General features: G+C 39.6%; 1 protein-coding gene across 1 annotated transcript; it reads left to right on the top strand.

Moving 5' to 3' along the window:
- The first annotated feature begins 79 nt into the window (after positions 1-79).
- Positions 80-24,346, top strand: METTL14 (methyltransferase 14, N6-adenosine-methyltransferase subunit). The gene is made up of 11 exons (XM_050896504.1): positions 80-145; positions 576-664; positions 1,398-1,485; positions 6,388-6,468; positions 7,957-8,044; positions 10,601-10,691; positions 12,310-12,451; positions 14,919-15,011; positions 16,480-16,596; positions 19,265-19,475; positions 22,762-24,346. Exons 1-11 carry the CDS (start codon positions 80-82, stop codon positions 23,073-23,075), a joined length of 1,380 nt encoding a protein of 459 aa, XP_050752461.1. The 3' UTR covers positions 23,076-24,346.
- Positions 24,347-26,213: the final 1,867 nt, after the last annotated feature.

The raw sequence follows: 26,213 nt of genomic DNA, 5'->3' as shown, positions 1-26,213 counted from the left end.
CCCCATTGGAAGAGGGGGAGGAAGTGACGCAGCGGCGGGAGCCCGGCGAAGCGGGGTGGCGGAGGCCGGTTGAGCGGCGATGAACAGCCGGCTGCAGGAGATCAGGGAGCGGCAGAAGCTCCGGCGGCAGCTCTTGGCGCAGCAGGTTAGCGGGCGGGCGGCCAGGTTGTCCCCCGCCAGGCCGGGCTCCGCCGGCGGGCGCTCGAGCGCGTGGGCCCCGCCCTTTCCCCGCGGGGAGGGGGCATCGGGCGCGCGCCGCCCCAGGTGCAACGGTTCCGCTAATGGCGGGGGGCGCGAGGCGGGGGGCGAGGGGCCCTTTGTGGCGGCGGCTCGTCGGTAACGCGAGGGAGCGGTCCTGGCGCTGGCCCCGGGTGTCCGGCGGGTGGGCAGAGGGAAGAGGCGAGCCCCGGGGGGCCGGTGGGAGAGGTGGTCGCTGTGGGGGGGCCTCCAGCCAGCCTGCAGGCGGGAGGGCGTGTCAAGTCTAAAGAGTGGCCCTTTGGCGTCCCGATTGTCACTGCTTGGGGTTTTTTAATCGGTGGTAACTGTGGCTTGGATTTGTCTTGCCCGTTGTTCAGTTAGGAGCTGAAAACGCAGACAGTATCGGTGCCGTGCTGAACAGTAAAGATGACCAGCGGGAGATCGCTGAAACGAGAGAAACGTGTAGGTCAGTATCAGTGTGCAATTCCTGTTAGAAATGAGGGGGGTTTAATAGTAATACAAGCCTTTGAGACAGGATGAGATTGCGCTCCAAAGAGCAAAACAAAATCTTACCGTTTATTTAAAAATGAACGATTCAGTGAAAGAAAATGCTTTAATTACTCAAATCTGAGCTTTGAATAAGGTGAGTAGGGTTTAGTCATTCACTTCTAATAGCAGTTTGGAAATCAAGGCTAACTTTTGCTTCCTATATTAAAAAGCTACTGTGGAGCAAAACTGAGGTGTGAACTTAGAGTATGCCACCTGCATTGTCCTAGAGCCTTTATACTTTTCCTAAGAGCAGTTACAGGGCAATTTAGTTTAAAAGTTCTTGTGGAACAATAGACATGTCTAGGACAGAGTAGCTAGCTAGTGCTTATTAATTCTCATGTGTAACAGTAATTTTCTTGTGTGAGCAGGCTTAATTTTGTAGATGTACTGCTTTGGTTAAAATAAGCTGTATCTTTTAGAACAGAAGAATGAGAAAGCGAGATACCTGTTTTCAGGAGTCCTGTCCTTAAGAAGTTGTGCTGATCTCAAATATACTGAGAGAGGAACAACTGCTCATATATGAAGTTTCAAAATAATTTCAAACTTGTAACAGAAACATGTAGTCAAGGCAGATTATCAGAGATTTCTGAAACAGTTTCTCTGGAGAGAGAAACTGTTTTATATGAGGATTTTTTTTTTTATGTTTATAGGGCTGCTTATGATACTTCTGCACCAAATGCAAAACGCAAATACCCAGATGAGGGAGAAGCTGATGAGGAAGAGATTGAAGAATATAAGGTAAGAAAAAAAGGAAAAAGTTACTTTTCTCTGGTGTTCATGTGTCTCTGAGGGACTTATAAAATACGTGTGTGCGCGTATACATAAAAATAAATGCGATGTGTATAGATACTTTAAAATATATGTCCCTCAGTGGCATCTCCCTTGATGTTTTCCACTGCAGAGATCTAAGAGAGGGGGCATAGATGCTAAGTGGTTCTCTTCAGATGTGGCTTAGGTGCATTGAACTGTACATGCACCAGAACCCAATCTTTGGAGGCTTAATTTAGTGCTGCTCCTAGGAGGAGGTAGGCTTATGATAGTGCCCACAGGGAATGGCAGTGTGCCATGGCTGGCTGTCTTGTGTGGGAAGAAGTGGTAAAATGTGTGCGTGCTTGGGTACACACAAAAAAATCTTGACCAGAATTTCTTTGTGTCAGCAGAAAAACTTGCATTTAGCAAGAGGCACAGGCCATTGGATGAGATACAGGGAGGCTGAGGGTGCCTTCAAACCTGCCTGTTAAGTGCAAAGGAATGCCGTTCTGGATGAATGGAAGAAATAAGGGATTCTAAGGGAATGGAAGTATGAGGCCTGGTTTGGGGTATGCTTATAAGTATCCAAAATATCCAGGAAAAGTTGAATTTAAAAAAACAAAACAAAACGCCTCCATGGTCATTGAAGAATGAGTGGTTGTCAAAGTCTCATGCCCTTCATTTTTCAAATGCTCATCCGACAGCTATTTGACAGCTTTCTTATTTCATATCTAATGTGATGTTTTGGCTAAGATGAGTGGTAGAGAAAGGAGGTTAAACAAAGGCACGATTATGATATAGCTGTCTTTCTGATTCGCTTTGTGATCTTGTTGCAGCATATATCCTTCCTTTCCCTTTTTTCCTTGTCCTAATAATCTTGCTTCTGTGGTTAAGTAGAATCAAGGTCAGTGCATTTATGAAATAATGCAGCGTCTGCTGTTCTCTTGGATGCCTTAAAATAGTAATTTTTGAAATATGAGGCCTTAGTAGTGTTGCATTTGTGTTCAGGTTCGTAAATCGTCCTGTAATAATGTCTATCTTACTTCTATCCTACTAAAACAAAAAGTTACTGTGTGACAGGACATTTTTTGATCACTAATTTTTACAGTCTATCTGTAAATGGACAGACATTCTTTTTAACGTGCTAAATGTTAGTCTGTACATCTTGTTTAGCGAACCAGTTAAGTCACCATCTCAAAGAAGGGATTTACAGAGTACATGCACTATTTGTGAAGTGGGGTTTTTATGCTCACATTAGCGATCAGTTCATATCAGTTTATTTTACTCCTTCACCAAGTATGTGGTTAAACAACTTAATTTTTTTTCTGTGAAATGTATGTGGGTAAGTCACTTCAGTTGGCAAAGCATATGAATCTTATCATTAACATTTTCTTCATTAGCATGGAGAAGACTTACCCTGAGGTGGGCTGTAACCACTTGCAAATGGCCAGACTCTTGCTATGGTGTTGAAATTGAAGAATATTTTAATAATACTAGCTTGGACCAACTTCAGTCGAGCAGATGAATAGATTTAAGAAACTTGAAACCCCCAAGTAGAACATCTATAGTGGAGTCTATCAGCTGTTCTCTGCAGACATTGCTAATTCCCTATTGGCAAGGAGATAACTTAGTAAAATCCCATCTGTATTTATGTAACTTTTTCCTTAGGACTTTGAGCCTGTTTAAATGTAGTCCTGTAATGGGAACTGATAGAAAAATCTAGATCCTTATGGTATCAAGCCCTATTAGATTGTGTTTAATGCTCCTTAGACAAAAGAAATAACAGACTTAACTATTAGTGTCGCAGACAAATATTGCAAGTTTGTCAGTTTTGTTAGGAAAATTGGAGGTATTTCTGATGTAAAGTGACTCGTATGTCTCTAAAACCCTGACTTGCAGTGTTGGGTTCTACATGATGGTATCAGTTAATCCTTCTGAAGTGGTTTAAAATTTTTGTGCCCTGACATCAGATTTGGTGGAAATGAATGTGTCCTCAAACCTCAGCTGCTCTAGCTGGACCCTGAGCATCTAGCTGTAATTGCTGGTGAAGATAGGTTACTGTGAAGACACAACATCGTTGTTACTGCGATGCAGTGTGATGGTGCAAGGTCTGCAGGGCTAGAGTATGTGGATGTGGGCATGAAACCTTTAAACAAATGTAGCTGGGTATTTTAGAGGATTTCTGTCAGTTTCTAGTGTTCCAAATGGAAAGTGAAGTGAGTTGATGACACCTAAACGCCTTAGGCTGATGTTTACGCTGAGAGAATGCTGAACAGTGACATTGACTTTTTCATTATAAGGGGAAAGTGTGAGAGCAGTTTTTGAGAAGAAAGATGAAGTATGTTAATCTTAGCCATTTAGGAAGATCTGATGAAAAAAAAAAGGCAATGTTTTTTGGTTTTTGTGGGTTTGTTTTGGGGTTTTTTTGTAGAATAAGTGTAAATTTATAGTGATGGTTCTTAATAAGCATCAGGCTGATATGAAAATAAAGGGCAGCAAGGCTGCTTTTTAAGCTTCCCACTGGCAGCTTGACTTCTGTCTTGGAGCCTGACTCTGCATTGCAAACCATAGAGCTGGGAGATATGGGAAGAGATGCATTATTGACAAAAATGAATAACGGATATTTTAAGGTCAGAAAGTTGAATTGTGGTTCTAAAGAACTTCTACAATACTCTTGTTTTTGTGGAACTGTAGCAGTTGTACTAGGCTTGGTTGAGGTCCCTGGTCTGTATTTGGAAGTGACAGATAATGGGACTAGACTATCTGCTGCCACCCCAGGCTTTTCATAGCCTTCTGAGAGTTGTGATGGTTGCTCCACCTCTCCCCTTCACCAGGTGAATTTACTCAATTGTTCGAACCTGTATAAGTGTCTGATATCAACAGTGTTTTGTGGCAAAGAGTTCCATAGTTTTAACTTTGTATGAAGTACAAAAATACCTGTGGTTCAAATTTGCTGTCTGCTAGCCTAATTTGATACAGCCCTGTTTTATTTTGTTTCTGCAAGCAGTGGCCTGTGAGCTTGGAATGCTCCCATGACATTGTTCTGGAGGCTGAAAAAAATCTTACTTGGTTGAATCATGATAGTTGCTTAATGTTTCTCTAGTAATTTGAAAAAAATATATGCGTGCATATTGTGGGTAGTTTTTGTTTCCCTAACTCAGCAACAATGTACCAGATTTGGTAAAACAAGGATGATTAATGTGCAAGAACCTAGTATCTTGTATTATTGGTAATTTCATTGTGTCTCTGCTTTGACTGTGTCCTTTTCCCTTTGAAAGTTGTTGGTGTGGACTTTTTGTTTGTGGCCACAAGACTTTTTTTTTTTAAATCACTTAATGAAGGCCTAAAGAGAACTGGGATGACTCAGAAGTAGGTATCTAACAAGTGCTTATCATCAGAAGGCTAAGATTTAGAGGAAGATGGAAGAGGGGAAACAGGTATAACCTTATGATGGCCTAAGTAGTTTTTAGTAAAACTCAAGCTTTCAGCTTTTTTTTTTTTCCTGAATAACACTTGCTGCTGCTTGTCTGCTGTTCATGCCTTTTCCTTGTAAACACTGTTGTTGTTTCTGATAGTAATCTTTCTCTTTTTGGTCTGGTTAAACAAACAAACAAAAAGACTGTCTCTCTAAGTTCTTCACCTGAATAATGGGGAGGGGAATCTGTGACCTATTAATCACAGCAGGCATTTCAGAAGTTGGTTCAAAGCTCTAATTTGGAAAGAACACAGCGCTTATTTTAAGATTTCAACAGCTAGAGGGATCAAAATAGGGAGAACGCTTCATTTTTCATTCTGCATTCAGACAGCTTAAGTAGGATAGGGTAAATGCAGCAGTAAGAATAGCCCTTCTCTGCATCTTTTGACTTAAGATGTGTGTTGGGGGGAGAAGTTGAGTTTTCTGTGCGAAATCTGGTTCTCCATCTTTCCTTTTATCTCAGTGTGTTAAAATGTCTTTTTTTTAATATTTCAGCCTTGAGACTGCTTTTCTCCTCACATAAAGCACTATATTAACTGATTAAGATTTCTGTTGTAATCAGTAATGTATGAAAGAGCATATGCATCCTACTAAAATATGGTAGATTATATTATTTAGTGGTTCTTCAGTTTTATTTATGTATAATATATATACTGGGTTGTTTCAGGATCAATGGGAAAACAGAAAGTGACATGAGGAAGCAAGTCTCTTGTTTCTGTTCTCTCTGAGTTCTGTGTTGGATGTTCAGAATATGTCAGTGTGACAGATCTCTGAATTCCAGCAATATGAACGAACAGTTGGTGACACACTAACAGGGAAAAAAATTGCAATACAATTCCTGTTTTCTGTAAATTTTGAGACTACAAAATGGGAATTTTAAAGTTACTTCTGAGGACAATCCAAATGAAATACTGGCTTGTACCATGTGCTGTTTCTGCAAAGCGTGGACTTCAACAGATTTATATAGAGAAGATGGTTTCAGCTGCTAAGGTTGGAACATAAGAGATGATTGAGGGGATATAAATGTTCAAAGGTTCTACTACAGAAGAACTTCAACAAAATATATCATTTGCTTTAGTCCAAGGAGTGAAATTTTTTTGGGGACAAAAGTTCTGCACCTTGTAAAGCACTGCCTACACTGTCAAGAGTCTAGAAATGAAGGGTTTCTTATTTTATTCTTCTTTCAGAAGCATTTCCCAGTAACACTCTCCTTGTTAATGAGAGAGAGGCAGACCTTTTTTGGGAATAGGTAATTTTTTTTCCTCTCCAAAACTGGAGTTGGAACCGTTCATGATCTGCTGTTTTAGGAGACTTGTGTTTGTAGACAGCCCGCTTCTTTCCTTAAGAAGCAGAATCATAATGAGGAGAGAAACAGCATGATCTTGCATACTTGTAATATCTGCTTTATTTCCAAGGATGAAGTAGAGCTGCAGCAAGATGAAGAGAACCTGCCCTATGAAGAAGAGATTTACAAAGATTCCAGTACCTTTCTTAAGGTGAGCTGCTTTTGCAATTAGAAGTCTAGTCAAAGCTGGCATAGTTGTGTTGAACTGTTTCTGCAATTGATGGTATTTGAAATACAGCTTTAAAGGCTGAAGTAATTGACTGGAATTCACAGGTACGGTAGTATGTAAGTAGTGTTTACATTGATCTGACTAAAGATCTGGGTCAACTTACAATGAGCCATAGTAACGGTGAGCCTGATTTGGAACTAAACCCACAATTGACCGTCTTGCCTAGCTGCGTTGGGTTTGTGTAGCGAGGAAGGGGCTACAGGGGTGGCTCCTGTGAGAAGCTGCTAGAAGCTCCCGTGGCTCCAGCCTGGACCCGCCTCTGGCCAAGGCCGAGCCAATCAGCAATGGGAAGAAGCTGCTAGAAGCTTCCCTGGCTCCAACCCGGACCCGCCTCTGGCCAAGGCCGAGCCAATCAGCAACAGTGGTTGCACCTGTGTGATAGCATATTTAAGGAGGGGAAGAAACTATTGAGGTGGTGGGGGGGAAGATGGAGGAGGGAGAAGACGGGAGGAAGAGCTGCAGTAAAAAAAAAGAAAAAGGAGGAGAGGAAGAAGAGGAGCTCCAGTGAAAAGAGGACTGGGATGTGAGAGAAACAAGCACGCACACACCGAGGTCAGTGAAGATGGAGGAGAGGGAGGAAGTGCGCTAGAGCAGAGATTCCCCTGCAGCCCGCGGTGAGGCGGGAGGCTGTCCCCCTGCAGCCCGTGAAGGGTTAATGGCGGAGCAGCGACTCCCCTGCAGCCCGTGGAGGACCCCACGCTGGAGCCGGTGGCTGGGCCCAGAAAAGGCCGCGACTCCGTGGTAAAGCCCACGCTGGAGCAGTTTGCGGAGGACTGCAGTGGGTGGAAAGGACTTGAGTTGGAGAAAATCCTGGGGGGCTGATCCCCTGAGAGGGACCCCGCGCTGGAGCAGGGGGAGAGCGTGAGGAGCCCTCCCCCTGAGGGGGAACGAGCGGCAGAGACAATGTGGGACGAACTGACCGCAACCCCTATTTCCGCCTCCCTGCGCCGCTGAGCGGGGAGGAGGTAGAGATATTGGGAGCAAAGCTGAGCCCGGGAAGAAAGGAGGGGCGGGGGGAAGGTGTGTTTCTAAGATATGGTTCTGTTTCTCATCATCCTACTCTGATTTGGTTGTTAACAAATCAATTGGTTTATTTTTCCGCAAAATAGTCAGTTTTGCCTGTGAGCATAAGGGGTGAGTGATCCCTCCCTGTCCTTGTCTTGACCCACGAGCTTTTTTTGCTGTATTTTCTCCTCGCCATCCTGCCTGGGGGGGAGGAGTGAGCGAGCTGCTGCGTGGTGCTTTGTTGCTGGCTGGGCTTAAACCACGACACTAGTGTAGTGTATAAAGACATGTTGAAAAGGAAAAAAATTTGTTACTTTCTAATTTATCAGACTAACATATGTAGTGTGTGTTTGTATGTCCAGTTATCTCCCCGTTGCTCTCACTGAACTCCCTTTTGTTCTCCAGGGTACTCAGAGCTTAAATCCACACAACGATTACTGCCAACACTTTGTGGATACAGGACACAGACCCCAAAACTTCATCAGAGATGTTGGTATGTCATAGTCAGTAACTGTTTGAAGATAACTCATTTTATTTGATAAACTTCTTTGTCTTCACCTTTTTAATTCCTTATAGTTACTGGGAAATGTAGATAACCATATATGTCATAGTTTTTTCTCTCTGTGTGCATACATATCAATATATAAATTTATATGAATGATTTCATTTTTAATTGGTTAGGAGGTGATTATTACCAAGGCTCTTCTTACTCTTGGTTTTATTTGAAAGTATTTAACCAGGAAGATTTTTTCAAAACTAAACTCTTTTGGTTCCAGAAAGTAGATGAGTTTAGTGAGCAGATCTTGAAACCTTTGGAAGTTTGAATAACTGACAGTTCAGCTGTTTCCTGGACTGTATTGCCTCCAAGAATGCATGTAGCATGTAAAGTATGGAAAATACTTATGTTTAAGTCAGTAAGCAATATGAACAATATTTACCAGCTAAATTATGTAACCGCTGACAACTCAGAAGGCCCAATGTATTATTGAGTTTAGAGATGTTATTTTTTAAGTTTACATTCATCTAGCCATCATGGAACTTGTTACTGAAATCTTACTTTATTAGGCCTGAATTTAGTCTTTCTAAAGCTAAGGTACAGTTTGGTCCTGTTGCCCAGAATGGGTGCCTGGTAGTTACTTGGTTTTTAAAAAGCAGGACACCTCCCTCTGCAGTTTTCTGCAACAGTTCTCTGTATTTTATCAAGTTTACGATTGTCGGGGCAAGTGTGTTGTGTTCATAGATGCCAGCCCAAAGAGGTTTTGTTTGCCTATTGATGCAGTTAGTTTGTTTCTTCTCTATGTTTTGTGAATGCTTCTGTGAAACATACCTGGATGTTTAGTGTGAAAAATGGGCTGGTTTGATTCAGTTATGTCTTTATCTGAAAAGCATCTGGGCTTCACAGTTATGTACTTGAAATAGTTATACACTGTTCCTTGAAATAAAATGAGTACGAAGAAATAGCAGCCCATGTTATTTACTCTGACTTCTTTGCCGCATAAAGAGTTGGGAAGAGACAGGTCAAATTGTTATATGAGTGTTATTATGGAAATGAACATGTCAGCAGCAGTTAGTCTAGACCCTTTATTAGAGATGAGGTATGTCAAGTTGCATATTGATTAGCATACATTTTCTACATGACCATCAAAACTCTGCTTAGGTGCTACTTCGTAACTGGACATGACCCTACAAAAAGCTGTAGGGAAGTAGTGGTTCCAGAACACCCAGTTACATCTTATGGTGTTGCTGTGGGAGGAGAGGGAGAGACCTGTGGGTTTTGTTTTGGTTTGTTTGTTTGGTGGTGTGGTTTTGTTTGGGTTTTTTTGTTTGTTGGTTTGGTTTTTTTTAAACAATTGAAGTAATCTTGATTGAAAATTCTTTTACATCTGTTGCTTAGCTGCTGATAACTGTCTTCCATTTCTGCTGGTCAGAAGTGTTTGACTTGCACTGGCTGGAAGCAGCACACCAGTGGAAATCAGAAGAACACGGTGTTTTTAAGATGTTATGTATTTAAGGAAAAGAATGACAATAACTTTGGGGTGTTTTATGCACATGTAATAAGAGATAATAAGGTTAGATGCTGAGAACTTTGCTTTTACCAGTGCGATGCTAGGGTTGGGAGTTCAGAAGTTTGAATTAAAATAAGGAGAGGGATGAAGGGTTGTGGGGTTTATGGGTTTGGGTGGGTTTTTTTCCCCCATGGATTAGTATCGTTTAAAGTTGTAAATTTAAATGAATGTGAAGCTTTGTAAATAATTCCTACTAAAGTTGAACTGATACTGCTTCGGAGATGGGAATGGTACCTTTTTGGCTTGTGCTGAGCCTAGTCTATTGTGCTAGCAATAACAAAAACATACTGTCTCTACTTACTTTTTTGAAAGGGGAATGTAATGTAGTGAAAAGTTTGCTTGTCTTTTTTCTTTTTTTTTTTTTAAAGTTTGCTGCAGAAAACCTAATTAGGGTTCTTTCTTTTGGATTCTGCACATTATGAAAGGTTTGAAAATTAACAAAGCTAAGTCTAGGAACCCAACAGGTAAATATACATGTAGTCAAATCTTCGACTGACACCACAGTACCAAATCTCAATATAAGGGTTGCCTAAGGGAACCAGCCACACCCCAGCTGCCGCCTTAGAAATAGTCTTCAAAGGTTAAGTAAGAGTATTCTGTAAATGAATGTTAATTAGATCTTAATATAAACTTACGGATGTGAGGGGATAACAAAATAATTTTCTGTCATCATTCTGGCAGTTTTAGTTTAAATGAAAGATTGTTTCCTTCTGATAAAAGGAGTTGTGAACTCCTGATCGCTGTAGTGCTCTAGAGAAGATTAGAACATAGACACTACATTCAGTAACAGCCGTAATTAACTGGGTGAAGGCAGGAGGCTTTTGTGAAGTACTGAACAAAAAACTGCTTTGAAGGGTTTGGTTTGTTCTAACAAAATGAGGCTAAGTATTAACATTTGGACTTATTCAGAATACTGGACAATGCTTAATTGATACAGATTTACGCTCTAAGTAGTTGTTAACTTCATGTTTTCTTCTTCTTAGGCTTAGCAGATAGGTTTGAAGAATATCCAAAACTTAGAGAGCTCATCAGATTGAAGGATGAGCTGATATCTAAATCTAACACTCCTCCCATGTAAGTGTTCCTGTGGAAAATGCCTTTCTTCTCCAGACCTGTTTGAAGTTAGCTGTCTGCTTTGCAAATCTCTATCTTTAGCACCTGCTCAGAATTTACATTTTCTATTTCTGTTTGGATATATAAATTAATCAATTGAAACTTCAGAAGAATAAAATAAGTTTGATTTTGTTAGTTTAATCTAAATGTTTAATATAGTATATAAACTAGATTTTCTTTCCAGTGTGTGATTATTTACAGTATATAAAGCTTTGAGTTTTTAAGACCCAACTGTCAACTGATCGGGCTGCAGGCTTTAATTTGGGAACTAAAAGAACATCATAGGATCGTGAATCTCATGATATCATGCACTTTACAATAACAAGAAAAGCTTTAAAAATGTGGCCTCTTAATATAACCTTAGTTGTTCTTGTAACAGCTTTTTTTGTATGATATTCAGCTATTGTCTTAGTATCCATTAATCAGAAGTTACTTCATAGTTTAAGACCAAAAAAAGTTTAGGCTGGCTGGAAGTGATTTGTCCTATTAACTTCGAATTACCTCTGAGCTTTTGCTGAACGTTAGTATAAGCAAGCAGCATGTTACTCCCAGGAATTTGAACCTATCTGAATGTGAACCTAATGCTTTTAATATACTGTAGTCCTAATCTGTACTGAGTAGAATAGCATTATTTCATGATAGTCACATGAAAAGCTCTGAAATAGTTGTCTGAACAACTGAGATACAAATTGCAAAACTCAACTTGCTATTTTGAAGTTAGTTGCATTTTGGCATTCTTAGCCGTAAAGCACAAAAGGCAGGAAAAAAGTAGTAATCAGATGCTGTCTTCTGGTAACACTGAATATACTTATGGAATAATAATCTCTTCCAGACACTTTCTTAGGAAGGGGGAGGTGGTGGTCTGCTAATCAGCTTCTTTAAGGTTAAAGGTATTGAGGGGAGGGCAGTGTAATTTTTTTGATAGTGATGCAGCAGTGAGTGGTGGGCAGGTGTGGAGGCTGGTCATAAGAGTGCGTTTGAGTGTGTATTTAATAAAATCAATGGGTGGGGGAATTATGCATTTGTTATAGGGATAGAGAAATACATTTCTACTGTAGTGAAATAGAAGTCTCTTAGCCAGGCAGTGAGTGTTTGCTGCTTAAATGTTGATGTTTTCTCCTATATAGTCCATGGATGTGCAGAAAGTTCATAGAATCATAGAATGGTTTGGGTTGGAAGGGACCTTAAAGATCATCTAGTTCCAGCCCCCCTGCCATGGGCAGGGACACCTTCCACTAGACCAGGTTGCTCGAAGCCCCATCCAAGTTCAGTGATTCTGTACTAGATGTTGTACAGTCTGTGTGAGCATCTGTTTCCTGCTTGCTAAATTAGAATCCTAAAAACTGTTTATTGAGAGAAAGACTATTTTTAAAAAAATCTAATGCAATAGCATCCAGCCTAGGTTAAGTGAGAATGCGTTATGCATCTCCTCTGGATTTAGTGCATTTGAGCTATACGAACTACACAGGAGACCCTACTCTTAACTGGCTACACAGAAGTGTTGTGGAGTATAATTTTCAAACCACTGTTCTAACTTGTCCAAGCAATCAATCCTCTTTTTTTTTTTTTTTTTAAACAGGTACTTACAAGCAGACTTGGAAGCTTTTGATATTAGGGAACTGAAGTCCAAATTTGATGTGATTCTCCTGGAACCACCACTGGAAGAATACTACCGAGAGACTGGCATTACTGCCAATGAAAAATGCTGGACCTGGGATGATGTAAGTATCTTTCTTGCTGTGAAAAGGATTTCGTACATGTATTTAAGCAAATAGTTTGAGGATTTAATTTGGTATCGCAATGTTTCAGAGATGTGTTTTAAGGAAAAATGGGATTTGTTTTGTTTTTTAAAGAAAAGTCTAGATTCTTATAAAAACTAAGTTTTATATTGTATACATGCCTACACTATTTGTGTTAAAATACTTTCTTTTTTCCAGGAGTTTAAGGAATTAAATATGCCTTTTTGTTCTCCCTGAGCCTGGTTGAAAACTTAAATCTAATAATAGTGGGTTTTCTCCCTACCCTCAAATTCCATGAGTTTGCTTTTCTGTTTGGTTTTTGCTGTTGAAATTTAGAATATCCATTATAAATATTCCCTTGTTTCTTGAAATTTTTGAAGAGATTTTTAAGGTATGCTTTTTAATATGCTGGTCTTCTAGTCAAAAGAGTAGAGGAGTATGCTTCACTGACATACCTCCTTTCTCCAAAGTATTGATTGAGTAGGAAATTTTAACAAACCAGTTGTAATCCTGAGAAGCCTAACAAAATAGATAAATCTTACTTGTGGAATTTTTTTCTTGTATTTATGTATTCCCTTACTGTTCAGTCACGTCAAAGGTTTGTTTTTTTTTGAAGCCATGTTGATTTCTGACCCCTTTTTGGGAACAAGGAGAAATCTTAATGTGCAGGATGTGATCTTTTTCAAGATCACTGTTGGTGCTCTTGTTTTATTGTCCTCTAATAAACATTTAGAGAATTGAGTTAGAGAAAAGATTTTAAAGTTCGCTCTGTAGTAATGCATGTAGATGCTTGTAAAGAAGGAAACATTCAAGATGTATTGAGTAACTCCATTCTGTATCTTTCACTTTTCAATAAAGTTAGCTCTGGAAAAGCAAGGTGAGGGCTGGAGGCTGTGAAGTGCTGGATGTCATCAAGCATAACAATTTGATGACACACAGCCTGCTGCCAAGTTGCCCTGTACTTCAAGACTGAACTGGAGAATTCCTTCACTTGGGCATTGAATAAAAATCTTGTAATGCTAATGTCAAATAGTGATAAATTGGCTCTACTCTATGTATCTACACTTCACTCACTTAAAAACAACAACAAACCCACAAAAAACCACAAACAAAAAAACCCCCGAACAACCCCATCCTCACAACAAAACAGACAATCTGTAGTAGAGGGGAACAGCTGATTAAAAAAATGGTTGCGTAACCATGTCAGGAATTCTTACGTTCAGGCATATGGGTGGGAATATGCAACTAATAAATACCTATTATTCAGAGACCCTATTTGAAAGGTATGCAGGACTATGCATTAACAGCAAATTTGTCATAATACAAGTGAATCGGTAGATTGAAGAAGTTGTTGCTGAGATTTTCTTATCTGTGTTGTGTGCAGTTTGGGGGAGGGGGATGATGGTGTTACTTTAAACTACATTTAGTTCGTCCTTATGCTGAAACACGTACATGCATAACTTCAGAAGTGAATCAGTCAAACTAAAGGATCGTGAGAACAAAATAAAGTTAAATTCACCTTTAAGGAAGGAATTTGAAAACAAAGGCATGAATGCCTTTGTATTAAGAGACTAGGTAACTACATGTTTAGGAATAGATAGCTTCTGTGTTAGCCATTCTGTTACATCAGGCAAAAATGGTGCCTGGCAGCGTTGCCTGGGGAAAAAACATTCTGTCCTGACAGAGAAACTGGAAGTGTTGGAGGCAGGAGTCATCCTCTTAGTTGGGAGTTATATCCTCTTAGAATGGCTTCTACTGCATGATTTTTCTTCACAGTGGCACTGAATGAAGCTTGATTTGATGTGTTAGCAAGTTACAGATGAATCTTTTCAACTTGTAATGAGTAACAGATGCTTTGCATCTGAAGTTATTTCATCCTGAATGTTACTCATTTGTCATTGTTGAACCACTGTCCTGATAAATTCTTGCTGCTTTTTTCCTGAAAGTGAAAATGGAGAGAATGTCTTTCCTATACAGCAATAGGAATTAAGCTGCTTTTTTATAATGTGTCTTCACAAGCGTCACATAAGTAACTCCAGGGTTGAAAAGAAACAGAGCACTATTGCTCTGTTATTACATCTTTTTGCTACCAATGGAATGATAAAATGAAGCAGAGGTTTAGGGGGGAAAAAAAAATCATGTGGGTTGTATTAGTCTTTTAAGTCTAGAATTTTCTATACAGGTATTATTCTTTTTAACAGAAATTCTTAAGCTGGTCATCAGCTATGTTGAAAACATGCACTTGGGTACTGATAAGGTAACTTTTACAACATACTTTCTGGAAAACAATTTTAAGAGGATGGCCGTGACTGGTATGCAGACTGACATCTTTTAATAAAAGTGCTTCCTGATGGTTTCTGTGATAATACTTTGAGACTTACTAAGTATTCTTCCTGATATAATTGGTGATTTCTGTTTAATTCAGAAACATTTTTATTACTATTATTAGATCATGAAATTGGAAATTGAAGAAATTGCAGCCCCAAGGTCATTTGTGTTTCTGTGGTGTGGTTCAGGCGAGGGTCTGGATCTTGGCCGAGTGGTAAGATCATGTTTTAATTCAATTTATCAGGGACAGGCTTAAGAGTTTATTTTTATCGTTGACTTTTTCTGTATAGAATTCTCAACTGTAACTGCTGAGAGATGTTTTGTTACTGTGGTAGAGGATATATAATTTTAAGTGGATTAAATAAATTTAAGCGTATCTGGCATTAACTGTTTAGATACTGTTATTTTCCAGATGAGTCGCTGTGACTATGGGAGGAAGCATAATTCTCCAGGGTCTAGAAAGCTGTACTGCTGTCTTGTTTTTGATGTGTGCATGTTGCCGTAGGAGCAGGTTGCCATGTTGAGTGCATTTACAACTTTTTTTTTTAACAGAAGTGTTAATATTTTTCTGCCAGAAATATTCATGCTAGTAGAAAGGTGCTACTGTTTCATAAAGTGAGATAAAATTGGGTGCGTAGCACTGCTTATTTTCAGAAAACACCTGGAGTTGAAGTAGGTTTACTTTTAGTGAGGTCTATGAAGTTTACTTCCCTATAAGATCTTGGAGTTTTGGAGTAATCTTTCTGTATGCCAGGGTAGCACTGCTTGTGTTGGGGATGGTGGAATAAGAATTTCCAATCGCCTCTTGCTGTGCTGAAATGTTCTTTGCTTAGTTTGAGCAGTGCTTTCTATTAAAACAATATGGCGTTTGTTAAAGGACAACATGTGGTTACTAATCAGTTTGCTTTATCTGCTTTTCATTCTGAGGTTGGTTAAAGTAGCTATTTTGGATAGATTGATTTTGGTCATAGACATATTTGCAGTAGCTGGATAGTTCTTGAACACAGCAATAGCCAAATGAGCTTGAGTCCTTAATGCCCAATTTCCTCCATTTCCAAGACTACACTTACAGGAGTTAAGGATTAAAAAGTCATGTAAGGTTTTTTTTGGTGGTTTGTTGTTGGGGGTTTTTTTGGTTTTTTTTTGGGGGGGGGGGTTGTTTGGTGTGGTGTTTTGGGTTTTTGTTTTTTTTTTTTTTTTTACAGATATAGGAAAAACCACAAAATGGTAGCAAAGGCTTTTGGCTATTTATCTTCCTGTTTATAGAATTTTACATTCATGTGAAAAACTACCAGAGTGCAAGTATTAGTGGAGACAGGGCCAAGGCAACTGATCACTATGTTGCTCAGACTGATTTTGATGAAATTTAAATGTCACTAGGTAAAAAAGAGTGCAGAGTTCCATAGGGGATCTGTACAGTGGTCAGATTTTAAAAAAAAAAAAAAAAAAAAAAAAAAAAAAAAGGTGATAGACAAGTTGATGTGCTCATAAGCTGGTTTGGTTTGGTTTTGGGCAGCCTGACAAAACAGTACAGTCATGCTAGTAAACAGTTTCATTCATCTGTGAGAAATTTCTCTTCCAGCTATGCTTTAAGAAAAGTCAAGTACCTATGTGAGTGTTCAGTTTAGATTACTTAAGTTTTTGGTGTAGCGTGAACTGTTTTATCTGTCTATAATATTTAGTGTCTACGCAAATGGGGTTACAGAAGATGCGAGGACATTTGTTGGATTAAAACGAATAAGAACAATCCTGGAAAGACCAAGACTCTAGACCCTAAGGCTGTTTTCCAGAGAACCAAGGTAATGGTTTGGCTCAATTTCTCCTCTGTTCCCATCCTGTCCCTTCATGCTAATGAAACACCTGGTACTCCACAGCAGTTGGTGACATGCTTTCAGGAAAGCAGTCATGAGGACTTCAGAGTTCTGTTCTGCAAAGTACATTATATGGAAATAAACATATTCATAGGATGAATGATGAACTTCTGTCTCCTTGACTTTAGTCAGTGTGAGGTATAGAAGTTTCATCTACATTTAACACTGCTTGGTAAATTTCTGCTTTAGTCCTCTGAATGTGGTGGTCATTAGAGCCTTGTTGAAATGCAGGTAGCTGAGGAGGGTTCATAGATTGATGGAACAAGAATGAAATGGAAACTAATAGAAAATGTTACTGTATGTTGCAATGTTTTTGACTTCTGGGTTGTTTTGGTTATGGGTGAAGGGTAAATAAGCAGTTAGTCTATTAGCAATACCTTTTGTGTAAAACGCAAGCTCCTTTCCAGATTAGAGGAGAAAACTTGCTGGCGGAGGAAAACCTTTTGAATGGAACTAAACTTAGCAGCAGAATTTGACTAAATTTAATGTCAAAAGAAGTCTTTAAATGGATGTAGTCATAAAAAATAACTCTGGAAGACTGGCTAATGGTTCTAAATACACATGTGCAGGTATGTACCCAGAGCTTGAACCAGAGAGAGGACTGTTAGGGACCATAGCTCAGTCAGCATCTCCTGACTTCCTGAAGATGACTGTAGTGCACAAGTGAGAGAATTGGTCAGCGTGGGTTAAATCAAAGAGTTTCTTTGGGATGTGTTGTGGAGGACATGTATTGAAGAAGGTGCAGAGAAAAAAAGTGTTCTGATTTAAGAGACTCAAATGTATGCTATTCAAAAACTTAGAAAAATGTAGATAGGATTAATAAAGAATTGTGTTGGGTATATGTGAGTGTAACTGTGGCAGTTTTACTGAATACAGAGTTGGCTGACAATTTAATAATTTAAAGTGTCATTAACCTCAGGACTCATTCCACATTCATTAATCATTCATTAGTATTAAACATCCTCAGCTCTGTCTCAGATTTGCCATTTTTTAGGAGTATAAACTTCCCTTTAAGATATCTGGAATCTTTCTTTGACTTGCATTTACATTAATCTCAAGTTTGTTTGAAAGTGTGTTGTATTAGTTGTAAATATTTATGAGTATAACTATTGTATGTTTATTGCATATAGTATTGCAAATATGTGCAGCTCGCTCATGAGGGAGAGGTTAAAACTAACACAGGAGGATTTGGGGGCGACTTTATGTCTTTGTTTAACGGAGGAGAATTGTTTCTGGTGTTAGAGAATTTCTCTGTTTATTGAGCAAGGGTTGGGCTGAGGTCACTATTTATAATAAACATTGAAAACTGAGCTAGCTTATTCTGACTAAATAGTCTGTTGTGCAAGATGTATTTACCAATGATTACAACAGCAAATGCTATCCTATTATGTTTAGTTCAGGTATCTCTCTAGATGGATGCTTTATGCTGTGCCACCTGTTACAGAATCTAAGGTACTATTGAATGACATTCCATGTGTTACAAAACCAAAATGTTTTGGATAGTTCTTCTAAGGACTAGATTTGTGAGGCTTTGCTTGATGGATAATTTGCTTAGCAGTATTCTGCCTTCTTATTTAGTTAAATGTAAGGTCTGAAAACCGTGTAGTTTGGGTGCAGTTGACCAACTGCAATAGATTTGATAGGTCACCTATTCTGCCTTTCATATTGATTCACTAACAGTTAAAGCCCTTGCCAAAAATCTGGAAATGATTACATACTCTTGTCTGCAACTTTTTTTTTAGAGCCATCTGGTGGCGCTTAGTGAGTCAGTGTTTTATAATACTGGGCAAAATCGCTCATCTGAGCTTAATATTCCCAGAAGCAGAACTCTGAAATGAATATGTAGAACCCTCTTTTCATCCTGTACCAATTATGGTGATTCCTCATTGATAGATTCTACATACTAGTCACTTAAATTGATCTACAATGTTTTAGAGGAAAGCAATGCATATTATAGTTAAAGAACATTTTTTATGCTGATGGAGTTGACTGAGAGTGCATTGACAGTTTGATAGTGGTTTTACTTTTTTATGCAGTGTTATCTTCTAGAAAGGAATCAGAGGGTGAAGGCTACTTTTGTAACAGAGGTACAATATGAAAAAGAACATCTTATTTTCACTGACTGGCTGTTTTATGACTGAGAACTTTGAAAATTATTTGTATGAATAAAGTTAGGATCAGAATGCTGATGCAAGTATTAATCATAATTAATAACTATTCCCTTACTCTTGTCATCACCTTGTACTCTCTTTGCTTGTGGTGATTTCTAAGCCTTTCCAACCTAAAGCTCTACCTTTGCTGTAATTGAAGAAGTCCAAATATCTTATCACAGCCTCCATTTGAGTTTTACCACTTTGTAGTGTGGTTCGTCCAGCCAGATAGCTTAAACTACTCTCTGCTTTGTTTTCAAAAGGCTCTTTTGGTAGCTCCACCTGTTCTGTTCTTCTAGTTCATGCTTCAGACTTTTCTCTGTATGAGTAGGATCTGCTCTGCCTAGAATTTCCTTTTCTCTCCATTGTGCTCAAACCACGGACGTCTGTGCTGTAGCAGTATGTGCGGCATGTGACGGGTGCTCTTCTGTGTTCTGTGTGCGTAGGAGCACTGCCTCATGGGCATTAAAGGAACTGTGCGTCGCAGTACAGATGGTGACTTCATCCATGCTAACGTTGATATTGACCTAATCATCACAGAAGAGCCTGAAATTGGCAACATAGAAAAACCCGTAGAGATTTTTCACATCATTGAGCATTTCTGCCTTGGACGACGACGTCTTCATCTTTTTGGAAGGGACAGTACAATTCGACCAGGTAACTGTTATGTTTATTTTTGTCAAATAGTTAAATTTTAATTTACTTTAATAACCCTCTTCCATCATCTGAGGCCACTTGATGGGTTCTGATGGAAGCTGAGACAATAATGGTTAATCCTAATGCACGATTCTTCTGCCAGGACTTGCACCAACTGAATAACTGCGTATTTCTGCATATAACCACATTTCCCCCACCATGGGGCTTATGACACCACAGAAAGCAAGATGAGCTTTCTTGGTGACTTTTCCATAGTGGAAATCTAGTCAGGAGTGAGAAAATCTCGTGGATGGAGAAATTTCTGAGGTTTCTTACCCTCCCATTCAGATAACTAACCAGCCTAACGTTCAGCAACGGAGGGATTGTGGTATCATTTGACAGTTCTCCCAGCACTGTGACAGTAGCAAAGTGACTTCGCTCTAGGTAATGTTCTGTCCTTCATGATCAAATAGCAGAAAATTTTGCTAGGACCAAAGATCTCACGTGTGTGTTTTCTTAGCAAGAATCTTTGTCTTAGGGTGAATCCTCAGCTTGTGTTGCAGGAGCATCATATAGAACCCCCTAAGTGATATTACAATTAGATTGTAATTTCTGTTATTATTATGTTTGGGAGCAAGACCAAGTCACAAATCCAGTTTAACACTGCTTACTGTTAAATTTTTTTTTATAAATATTCATTTTTAAAAGTATATACTTGCTCAAACAGTAAGACCTTTATGCTTTTGTTTTCTCCGTGTTATCTCTAATTGAAGATAAATGCTGAAATTATTCAATATTCTACTGGAATGCTGGAATGTATAATTTCTATCTTTCTAAGTTCATATTCTGAATATTTCCTTTCTATTAAACTTTTTTGTTGACCTAATAGTGAAGTAAACTCCACACTAGCTCTAAAAATTGAAATGTCTTTATCACGTGCAAGACAGAGTAGCAGAATTCTCTGCCTGTAAAATTCGTATCGGTGTCCTGAAGAGGTTTCCAGACATATGTCATAGGTCAGACAATAGACCTCAGGGAGATACATTTTTGGTTTATGTGAAGATCTGTCAGTCAGAAAAGTGTTCTTTGGAAAGTCTATGACAACTGTCAATTCTATCAGTTTTTTCAGAAGAAAGTTTTTTGTTAATCTTTTTGCCTGTTCATGTGTTTAATTCATCAGTGAGTATAACAACATTCAGTTGAGATTTCTTTTTTCCCCATGTGCCATGTGCTTACACTTCTCAGAAGCATGATTTCTTTCTCTAAACTGATGTTAAATCCCTCCGAGCTTGGTGCTGGTCTTGTTGCCAGTATCTGAAGACCCAGTGTCTTGCACTGGATGCTGCATCTGGCATGATAAAAAATGCGTAGAAATATATGGATCAGAATGAAGGTAACTGCATTTTATTTGTTTCAATGGTCAGGCCTTTCAGTTTATCATGCATAAGTGATGAAGGACTTTCACTGCGGGAGACTACAGACTAGAAGAATAAAATTATTGCGACACCTTTTTAGACTTTTGTATCTGTTTTCAATGACATTTCTGCCCTAAAGCCTAATGTGAAATACAAATCAACAGTCCTGTTTCTTTCAACTACCAATGAATGCTTGAATTGACAGCCTTTATACCTCATGTTATGGATAGTGTAGTCATCCTTCGCATGCTGATGGATACTGTGAGTGTTGGTCTCTGAACAATTTATGGTAACAGCATGCCCTTTTCAAAAATAAGGGGGGTGGGTGCGAGTGGGGCAAGTGCTATAGCTGCGCTTGCTTTAGGTTTGTTTAGCAGTTTTGTGTAACGCTGTTTTCCCCTAAATAGAGATTATTAATAGTTTGGATGACAGGAGAAATGGATACAAGTCCATCCGTGGCCTGGTTTGCTGCATGTGATTGCCAATACTTACGATATTAAAAAAATGTTGCTTAATCTTTTACTGCAGTTGGAATAGGATGTACATCAGTATACAAGCTGCAAGCAATCAGTTACCTAAATAAATTTCAAGGTGGTGTTTCTCTCTCGCTCATATGACTACAGAGTAGTGATTATTGGCCATTCCTATTCTTTGACTGGCCTTTGGCTTGGATTTTAATGATGATGTCAGTCTTAATTCTGTTGGCTACTGGGGGGGGGTGTGGAGGGGGACTGTTTTGTTTTTTTACAAAGACATTGTTCAGGTATTACTTCAGTGCTGTTGTAGGTGAATTCTTATATGTTCGTGTCCCACAGGGTCATGTTAGTCTGATTCAACTTTTGTATTTTTTAAATTTGGAAATTTAAAATTTATTTGGAATGCTGGAATTGCATAGCATACTTTAAATCCTGTACTCATCACAGATCCTCACAGTGCTCTGTGAAGTATGAAAACCTAAACACCCTCTCCCCCCCCCCCCCCCCCTTTTTTTTTTAAATGTGCAGGAAGCAAGGTGAATGTTATGGAAATTCCCAGGGTAAAGAGAACAGTGTTAAAGAACTGATCTTGGGGGTTTTTTATTCTTGTTTTCCTTATAAGCATATTGTTGAGATTACTGAACTACGTTTTTCTTCATTAATATATGATACAACTGAAAATTAAATTCCCACTGACATTTTTAAGTGGTCTGAGCCTCATTTTAGGTCCAAATGCTACTTTAGCTCATAATATGAAGAAAAAGGAACATGCTTGTTTTAAATGTCTGCCTGCCTTGATTCACTTGGTGAAGCTGAAGTGCCCACTGAATGTTTGTGCATAAACAGGTTAATTTAACTCTTTAAGCTCTATTTTCATATCATGGGGGCTTCAACAGAATTGTTATTTTATTGTGTTTTCAGATACGTGCTTCCAGCATGCTGTGCTTTTGGCTGTGCTGTCACAACTGGTTTCTGGAGACAAAATTACCTAATTCAAATTCAAATGCCTTTTAAAAAGGGGAGGAGGAGGAGAATGACGTTATTTTTAAACTAGATGAATTTACTGATCTGGTTTAGTCTTTAGTTTTCCAGAGAGGCTGGCAAACATTGTTGCGGTGTAAGAACAAGTAGGAAGGAGGGGAAGGGGTCTTGTGAAACCACAGCGTGAATGTTCCCATAGCCGTGTGTAATTAAAAAAAAAAAAGCAGCCCTTAGAAATATCAAACTAAAATCTTAACTTTTCAACAACTCTGGCTTTCCTAGAGGTGACCTTTTCATTCCGTTCAGTACAGGTGATGTGTAGGTAAGGGTCTGTCCCTATCACTTGAGTGTTCATTTACTAGGAAAAAAGACAATAATGGCCTTGAAGCATGACGTTTGTTCTTGCTTTTTGTTGACTCTGGTTTTGTTCCCCAGGTTGGCTGACTGTAGGACCCACCCTCACAAACAGCAATTTCAATGCAGAAACGTACTCTTCATACTTCACAGCTCCAAATTCCCACCTAACCGGCTGTACCGAAGAGATTGAGAGACTTCGGCCCAAGTCACCACCACCCAAGTCCAAGTCTGACCGGGGAGGTGGTGCTCCAAGGGGAGGAGGAAGAGGAGGGACTTCGGCAGGCCGAGGAGAAAGGGGCAGAGAGAGGAACAGAACTAACTTCCGGGGCGAGAGGGGTGGCTTCAGAGGGGGACGTGGAGGTACCCATAGAGGAGGCTTCCCCACCCGCTGATGACTGTTAGGTAATTGCTTCTTCCCCCGGTCCTATGCCTCATCTCTGAATCTTTTTCTTAGTCTTGTTTTTGCTAAAGTGGATTATTCTGGGGACTCAAGCTAGATGACTTCTAAAATTGTTTTTGGTGCAAGCAGTTACAGATAGTCTGCCTTCCAGTGACCGGCCTGGCGCATCACCTCACCTGGCAGGCAGGGTCCTGCACCTGCCAGCACTAACCTCAGCCTCCTGACAGCTTCCATTTGTCAAAGCCGAGAGCACCATCTCTTCAGACCACGGATAGGATTGAAGTAAAGATACTTGCTCTTTCCTTATGAAACTTGCAAGTTGTGGGCTTTATTAACTGTCAGTTGCTCCAAAACACAGATTCCTCTTCCTTCTTTGGAGGTTCAGGTTTGGGCTGACTTGGATTACTGTGATGGAGTGGGCATGAAATGCAGTTCTGAATTGCATGGCCATAGCAGACTGACTCTCTTATTCATGGAAGAAGACGTGCTGTGTCTATATTGACACCTCTTTTAACTTCTCTGAAACCAAGGAGCGAATTGAATAAATAGAATTCTATTTTTTCTTATTTGGTTTAAATTTCCCAAGTTATTCCTGGGATTAGGGAACAAGTTTATTTTTCACTTGTGGTGTATATGCACTCGCTTTTGGTGTCTGTAGTGGGGCGAGTGGTAATTCTGTGCAGTCATGTGTTGTGCTTCACGGAAAGCAAGAAGTTGTGTGTTTATATGCAGTCCAGAACTTCTACGTAGGTCTGGATTGCTTCTTGAGTAGGGATTTTCACCCAGCGTCTGTTCATAATAGCCTTGGTCTTTGGTAGAGAAAACCAGTTTTATTGCAGAGCAATTGCAATGTAAGTAGTAGAAAGACCTCGTTGGAGGTCGTATTGGAAATGGGAGGCGATGTGAAAGCGATTGCTTCCTGAAAATAATCACTTGGGTAATGAGGGCACAGTAATCGAACTGAGGGTTTTGCTTTGCCTGTGGACGTTACGCGCATTGGAAGTAGACTGTTGGTGATCAGCTCCAGAGTACAGTGTGAAACGAAAGCGATTCACTTTGGTGTGTACAAAATTTGTTTTTAGCAAAACCACAACTCTGAACTTCTTGGTCAGTACTTGGTAGACTGAACAAACCTGGCTGTTGAAGTCTCAAAATCTTAGGTGTTGGAAAATCGGCTTTTAAGTCTCATAATGTTTCTCTGTTGAAGCCTAGCTTTTAAATAACTGTCCTGTAAAGCAGTGGATTATTAAACTTGTTTATCAAAGCTAATGTTGAAATATTTCTTCTTAATATTTTGTGGGTTTGTTCTCTTTGAGGTTTTGGAATTGCTAAGTTTTACTGTGGTTTCCTCCCTACTGTTGTAAAAGAGCAGGCAGTAACTGTTCTTTTGGTGCATGAAATCTTAGCACAGAAATTTTTGTAGGGGCTGGTTAGCTTTGTGGCCTTGGTGCTGTGCTTACTAAGGGACTGCTAAAGGGCAAAGAAAACTCACCTATTGGTTACGTTTTGTTTCTTCTTGTGTTATATTTGCACATCTGAAGAGTGACTGGATTTGGGGGAGGGGGTGTTCTAAGGGCAGTGCTCATTTGACTGGCAGCAGAATCTGCCAAAGACTGCTTGGAACAGTGTTTGATAGAAGTTATATGCCACAGTAAGAAAACTTTTCCCTGATTTTGCCCTAATCATGTTCTTACTCAAAAAGTAAATACTGGAGACACTTAACCTTAGGAAGGTTGCTTTTGTGCCAGTGACAAATCTTCTTTTTCTTTTTTTCTCAATTAGTAGAAAATGTTAATTCCCGTTTCCCCTTTTTAATTATATGTCTGTAGCTGATAGTTCAGTGTGTAGACTACTCTTAACATAGATGTTTAGGGAACACTGAAGAGGAGACTGAAAAATAACTGGTTGAGATGTGCATCTGGATTGGCCAGCTTCACCAGGGAAGTGTAATGTACATGTAGTTAACAAGCAACTGACCGTACTTTTTTAATTGAGGTTAACGGACAAGGAAATAGAACTTTCTACATGTCCTCTATGAAGCAAGATACCTGCTGGTCGTAATCTGAAGGTGGTGTTTCAACGGGGATAGATTGCCTGTAAAGGTAAGACAGTAGCACATGGGGCTGTGTACACCGATGTCGCGTACTTGTGGTTGTGGAGGAGAAAATGCTGTAGTGAGATGCTATTCCCCCCCATCTCCCACTGATACAGTAAAACATCTGGTCATTTTTCTAATCAGTGTTGATTTGGACCGTATCTAAAGTGGTGTCTAGAGATGAAAAGCTTTTAATTTCATTACCGGTTGTCAGTTAATTTCTCCGTTGTAACGCTTTAACAGGAGGAGGAGGATAACGCTCATAATCAGTGAACTGATGAATATTTCATTTACCACAAGTAAATGAAGACTTAATTTGAGCATGCTGTCCCTGAAGATAAAAAGCCTAACAAGTTTGTTCCTTTCTGATTTTACTGAATGCATAATGCCACCAATGTGAGTTGGGATGCCTGTCTAGATCTTGTCATGTCCTTCCATGCTGGAAGAAGCTTATAGTACTTTGAGTACCTTGCACCCTATATGAATTAAGTGAAGGATTCAACAGTTGCACTGACAAGATACTCGGGATGTCTTAGCATGTAGCTTCAAAGGGATTTTAAGCCATCAGTCAACTGTAAGTCATTGTGTGTACATCCAGCTATCAGCTTGAGAATGCTTTCCACTTCCTGACACTGCTGGTTATCAGAAGTTGGTTGGCGTGCTGGATGCGCTGTGCAGGTTAGCGGGCAACGCTCTCGGGGCGCGGGGGGGGGGGGGGGGGGGCGCTTGAGGTTCTTCCCCAGCGCGGTATTGTGAACACAGGCTCATGGCATACGTTCATCGATACTGAATGCTTTGTTCAGCAGAGTGGAGTTTAGGCTGCACACTAAAGAACAATTTTGATCTGACAATGGAAGTTAAATGGCATTAAGTCAAGAGATTAATTTTAGAATACTCGGGTGTTTTAAAATCCTTGGCAGGGGACAGAAATAGCCAGAATGCACTCTAGAAGAGAATAAATGAAGACTTCAAGCCCATTACATTGAAAATATCTATTAGTCTTGTTTCTTGAACGTGGCTTTTTAGGGATACATT

Source organism: Gymnogyps californianus, chromosome 4 (assembly GCF_018139145.2).
Source record: "Gymnogyps californianus isolate 813 chromosome 4, ASM1813914v2, whole genome shotgun sequence".
NCBI lineage: Eukaryota > Metazoa > Chordata > Aves > Accipitriformes > Cathartidae > Gymnogyps > Gymnogyps californianus.
Note: the sequence above shows the minus strand (reverse complement) of the source record. Positions and strands in the feature narration are given on the sequence as shown.